Genomic DNA, 6,000 nt, shown 5'->3' with positions numbered 1-6,000 from the left:
TCATAAGACCTTGCTGTAATCAAATTAACAGCCACTGTAACATTCCCGCTTCAATTTAATAACCATAACCAATAACCAATGCAATCATTTACAAAGCTCTTTGACATACAAAAAGTACATTTTCAAAAAGAGCAGCTGTACAGATTCTGTGAAAACCTGCTGTTAATCAATTAGGCCTACAACTACTGGTGGTTTTGCTCAAAATATTAGGCTTGTATGTTGCGCCCGGGAGGGGGGGTACTCAGTACAAATGACCATACGGGGATGTGCCGCAAACATGCGTAGCATTTTCAGCCTTCTGGTATATCAATGACCCCTTTTTCAAAGCCTATTTTGGTATATGAATGGGTCCTTTTTTTCAAAATGTTCTCAAAAAAAAAAAAAAAACAGCCCAATTTTTCCTTAATCTAGCCAAAATTTCCCCAAAATTTTGGGAAAATTTGTAAAAACTAAGACAATTTTGGGTAAATTCGGCCGAAAATTTTGACTTTTGGTATATCAATGGGTTCAAATTTCTTGAAAAATTGGTATATTTATGGGTCTACTTCCAAAATCTCAGCGGCACGTCCCTACCAAAACCAAACTTGAGTACCCCCCCCGGGATGTTGCGTCACACAGTTGAAAGTGCATACCAATCTTCATTGAGTAAGTGGGGCTTTGTGGCGGTGAGAAGCTGTTTGCAGAAGGTATTGTTCTTAAGGTCAGGCCTCAGGATACTTCTCGTTAAAAATAAATCAAACTAATATTGTGTTCTTTAGTTAAGTTAGTTGATACTTCACTCTAGTGTACAGTGTACAACTTCCAAAATCCATTCTCTACATCCTACAATCTAACAGACTACGTTATTGGTTCTTTGGAATTGCTTTCTTTGAAATCAACCAATAGAAATCCATGAACAGTGTATCTGATAAAGTTGAGTTGCAACAAGTCAATAGTTGTGTCTTTTCACTTGCTAAGCTCACTCACTCAATCAATAGGCTCCAATGTATCATGAACCCAGCAAATTAACAAAACATAATCACCTAGCAAATTTGCAATCAAAGTGATACATTGTAAGCCGATTATACCTATGGCAACTGGATCACGCTTTTGAGTCCTGAACCTGGATCCAAATAATCGCCACACAAAGTCTACCGCATGTACTATCATTTCATAAGGTAAGCAATCCAGTTGCAAAAGAGTTACGCAACCACTTTGTTGGCGAATATTAAAAGCAGATTTGACATTGGCTGGCTGCATGTACGAATGTGTAAGAGCCTCATTCAAATACAAGTCCATGGAGCAAACTGGTTGGCAACCTCTAACTTTTCAACTGTTAAACACCAGCTGAAGGGAGCAGGGTTTATACATGTACTCTGAATGCATTTTTCAGTTATGCCAAACAGTATTTTCTGCTGAAAAGATGAGCTTTGTTCTTGTACTTCACATCTTATACACTGGGTAGAGGAGCACATCTAATTGTTTTCCAATGGAATATTACAGTGGATAATAGCAAAATCACACATTTTACCCATACAAAATTTTGGGGAGTGTAAACAGGCTCTAAGTCCATTTATTTCCGTGTCCGACAGGTAGTTTTCTCAACTTTGACCAACTCAAAATCTGTGGGTAATACCAGTCCATTCCACTAGAATTCAACATATCGTACATAAGTCCATGAATACTGAGTAAGTACATTACCAGCATATACACTGTAACTATTGTTGGCTTCCATCTAGGGTTAAGTATGTTCACTAATAGCACAAATAATGTGACCCTTGAGGCGCTCTATGGCGATCCTTTGTCGCCGTAGTGATGGTGATGTGGATGGATCGGGCGGTCGCTGAGGCACGCCTTGGCGTTGTGTCAGACCTTCAAATCGCTTGAATGTGTAGTTTATGAAGACCCAGTCTTTGTAGTTTTCTTCACCATTTTTCAATGACGGTGCCACTATGTAAAAAGAGGAAACAAAACAAAGGAACAGAAGTTAGACACAATAACAACGGACGCCATCAACTGACCTTTTCGGTAAATTCCATAATTGTTTGCGGTCAGACCTGAGATGTTGTCATTTGATGTCGCGCCGATGCGCACATCATTTAGCGAACATCATTATCCCAGATTTATGGGCTTTACCGAAAAGGTCAATAGGACATTTAGGAAATTACCGGCAGCCTTTGCTATTGTAACCCTAAATAGGTCACATCGATACACATATTGTTACTGTTGGTTACTGCGAAGTTCAACATGCGCAATGACTATGAGGATGACACAAATAGAGGATTATGTGGACCTTTTCTATAATTCCTGATATACTTGGCATAGAAACAGAGACTACTTCATAATATCAATACTGTGCACGTTCAACAAGTTCAAAATATTTTTCTGTGCCTTTTTAGAGCATAATATTGAAAAGGTATCCCACAAGTGTGCCAACAATTACTTCCTTCCTTTCTACCTGCACAAATTGTGCCCCCCTCCTTTTACCTTCCACAAGGGGCTCATAATTATTGCACAGCGCCTAAAATGGTACAACATTCTCCTGGATTTAGTACTCAATATTGGCATGCACTGGGCTATTCTAGTTAAAATTCATAAATCCTCTATGGAAGATATAACATTAGTCTTCCAAACAGGGAGTGTTAATTTCAAATGGGGTTGCCTGAATGGGTGACTCCATTTGAAATCTACACCCCCTTGTGCAAGAGATTAAGGTTATGTCTTCCATAGGGGGTGTATGGATATTAAATGGAATAGCTCATACTTTTACATGATCAGTTCAACTTACATGGCTTGACCTCAATGTCTGGGAACTCATCAAAGTTGGACGTATCATCAAAACTCTTGACGTTAATTGGCAGTGCTGCAGGTCTCTCCCTGATATGGTCCCAATCCACACCTTTGAAGAACGAATGTGATCGGATCTCCTCTAAGCCTCTTGTGCCTATCCTCTTGTCGGCCTCACAACAAAACCTGTACAGGCAATAAATTGATTCATGACAAAGTCAACTCGGTTTCATCCTAAAAGATTAAGTGGCAAATTCTATTTTACGCGAAACATAAAGAAAATCACAGCATTGGTGTAAAACTGAAAACACAGAAATGGGGAAATCAAATAATTGTAAAATTAAGCTTATTTCCAGCAAAAGGCCACAGCAAACTTCATCTTTTACTGATATTTTCCAGTATACTTGCCTTTAGAGTCAATATGTCAAAGGTATGTATTTTAAGACTTTTAGAGCTTAGTATACATTATCAGCACAATTAAAGGCTCATTATGTCCTTCTTTGAGATTAAGTTCCCTCTTATATTGGATTGACTCGAAAGTCCTTATTTGTCTTATCCTGACATGAAAATGCAGGGTCTAGCTTATTCATTATAAGGGTTAGTTACAACAATAGTTACTATTCTAAAAGTGGGAAAAATGGCATACGTGGGAAATATATAGTGTAGTTGTAATGATGGAATGTCCCTTTAAATTTAAACACATGGTTTGAAATATTTTCAAATACACCGATGCTTACACGTACCTCTGTACTAAGTCCCTGGACTCTGACGATATGGGCACCTCCGCAGGGAACTGTAGCGTCTCCCTCCAACTCATCACCTTCCTGTACGTTTCTTGCGGCGTCTCCGAGCAGAACGGTGGATAACCAATCAGCATCTCGTACATGATGACGCCTAGCGACCACCAATCACACACATAGGAATAACCTGTCTGCTGGAAGACTTCAGGGGCAATGTAGTCTGGTGTGCCCACTGTGGAGTAAGCCTACACAATGAAAAGTAAAGGAAGAAAAGAAATATTGCTATTAGGAGAGTTTGTTCAATGTTTCATAGCAGGTGAGCCAAATAAGGCAATCAGAACTCTACTTCTATGTTTATGCTGTGTATGCACTGAAGTGTAAAACAGTGTTGTATACATGATAATTTGTGTACTTTTTATGCCGATGAATGCGTAATGCATGAAAATGGATTGAGAGATGACATTGCTCCTACAATTATGCAAATGAGGCCAGCAGTGTCCTGTACATCCTCTTGCATTTTATCGCAGTAAGAAAATACATTCAGCACCTATTTTCCAGTTTACTTATCAGCTGAAAATACCCTTATATTTGGGGTTTTGAGCAATAGCGGAAATCACACAGAACAAGGTGAATAGATTGCCCCTTTATTTAAAAAAATACATAATAAATGTATGGACATATTATTATGTGCTTAACTTGAGGAAAGAGGCCAATAAAATCTTGCCTGGTCACATTGAAGTTTCTTGACATTTACATGTGTTGGTTTACTGTGTAAAGTATGCTTGTAATTAGTTATTGTATTTGTTTTATCAATTTCCATAATTCACAGGAATATGTCACCTATTTGAATTTGCATATTTGTTTATTGAACTGAGCTTCAATTTGGTTCTTTATTTTTTCTTTCAATGTAAACATAAGCACTGTAATCTATTTATCTTCCTGACGTCATTGGGTGATAAATAAGCAATAAATAATTGTCAGAAGAGAAAAAAAAATGGCTCCATCTTATTTGTTTACATAACAGATAGTTACCATATATTTGCGTAGCAAGGTCAATAATCTCACGACTGCTTTTTATAGGATTAATAAAAATATGTGCAAATAAAAAGCAAGGTTTATGATTAAAATTGCTGGCTTTTTTCTGAACTTTGGAAAAATATAAAATGCATGAATAAGCAGAATAAATTTCTATGATATTAAAAACACCTCACAGATGTTCATTTCTCATCAATAATATCAGTGTGGTCTCTAGATTTTGACAAAACAAATTGAACGTTTGATTACTCTGAAATGTAGCACAAATGTTGCTGTACTATATATTATTCAATATTAGATGATTCAAATCTATATTTCAGCCTTATTAAGTTGTCAATGATGCATTGCTTTTTGGTTTAGGCAGTTTTTTGGCCAAGCATTAACTACTTCATTTTCTTATCCATAGAAGTTTCTGTACAAGTGTTGATTTTTGTGAAGGTTTTATTTTTATGAGTTTCAGAAAGGGAGTTACATCCATGATATTAACAAAATCGTGGATTAATATCAATATGTTTTATTTTGAGGATTGTCTTGTGGCATCTTGCCAGAAGCATCATTTTTTATTCATTCATTCTTTATCACACAAAATACAGACCATACAGGTCAACTATATAACTTTTAACGGCGGCCTACTTTTCGGCGTGGTGGTAAAAACCTAACAATTCTCGCCAATTACGAGCTGATCAAAGTATAATAACGATTGCAAGCATAGGACAGGACTGGGCAATCGCGAAAATGTCCCTCTCACTCCAAATCTCAAAAATGACTATACGCAAAAATTATCACTTATATACAGTATTTTAATATGACAGGGTGGTACAAGGAGTCTGGACCATTCTTTATCTGTTTCTGTGGTATTGGTAGAAATATAAACATTGGGCAAAAGATGCACAGTTGCAACAATCCATCTTTCTACCTAACGACTGTATTTCATCCATCACACTCCCAGATATAATCACTATATGTGGTGTGATCAAGCAAAATCAGTCTGAAGTCGAGCATATTCAATTTTCAGGTTTTTACATAATTGTATTTATAAAGCATTTGAAAAACTACTTACAGAAAAACCCATTGAAATTGAACATTTAGTTCCAAAGATATGAACAGTTGAAGGGTTTCCAAAACAATATGCAACAAAAGAAATTAAAGTCTTTGTTTGGTTATATCTGAAAATCAATATATCCGACTTCCGACTGATTTTGCTTGATCACATCACATATAGTGATTATATTATGCTTCCAGAAGCTGGTAAATTTGTTGTTAATACTATGCACGTCTTGCATTTGACCACTTACCAATTGTCTCCTATTTCTTTTCCAACTTTCCATCCTCCTCTTTGAGTCTAATGGTTTGTTAATAGCTGCAGAAGGAGGACAAAAATATGTCAGTCATCATCACGGTAAAACAAATGATCACTAAGGCCAAAGAAAATAATAGTTTTGTCTCATGTTGCCCGCGT

The 6,000-nt window shown here is 36.8% G+C and overlaps 1 protein-coding gene across 1 annotated transcript in view; it reads right to left on the bottom strand.

Moving 5' to 3' along the window:
* Window positions 1-389: 389 nt before the first annotated feature.
* LOC140167405 (serine/threonine-protein kinase tricornered-like) overlaps window positions 390-6,000 on the bottom strand; it is a gene marked incomplete at its 5' end in the record, with an annotated part of 79,266 nt that continues 73,655 nt past the window's right edge. Inside the window, 4 exons of the mRNA XM_072190712.1 lie at window positions 390-1,929; window positions 2,768-2,952; window positions 3,510-3,751; window positions 5,837-5,901. Coding sequence (XP_072046813.1) covers window positions 1,721-1,929; window positions 2,768-2,952; window positions 3,510-3,751; window positions 5,837-5,901 — 701 coding nt within the window. The remainder of the gene's footprint in view (window positions 1,930-2,767; window positions 2,953-3,509; window positions 3,752-5,836; window positions 5,902-6,000) is intronic.

This window comes from Amphiura filiformis, chromosome 13 (genome assembly GCF_039555335.1).
Source record: "Amphiura filiformis chromosome 13, Afil_fr2py, whole genome shotgun sequence".
In the NCBI taxonomy this organism is placed as follows: Eukaryota; Metazoa; Echinodermata; class Ophiuroidea; order Amphilepidida; family Amphiuridae; genus Amphiura; species Amphiura filiformis.
This window is presented reverse-complemented; position numbering and strand designations above follow the sequence as displayed.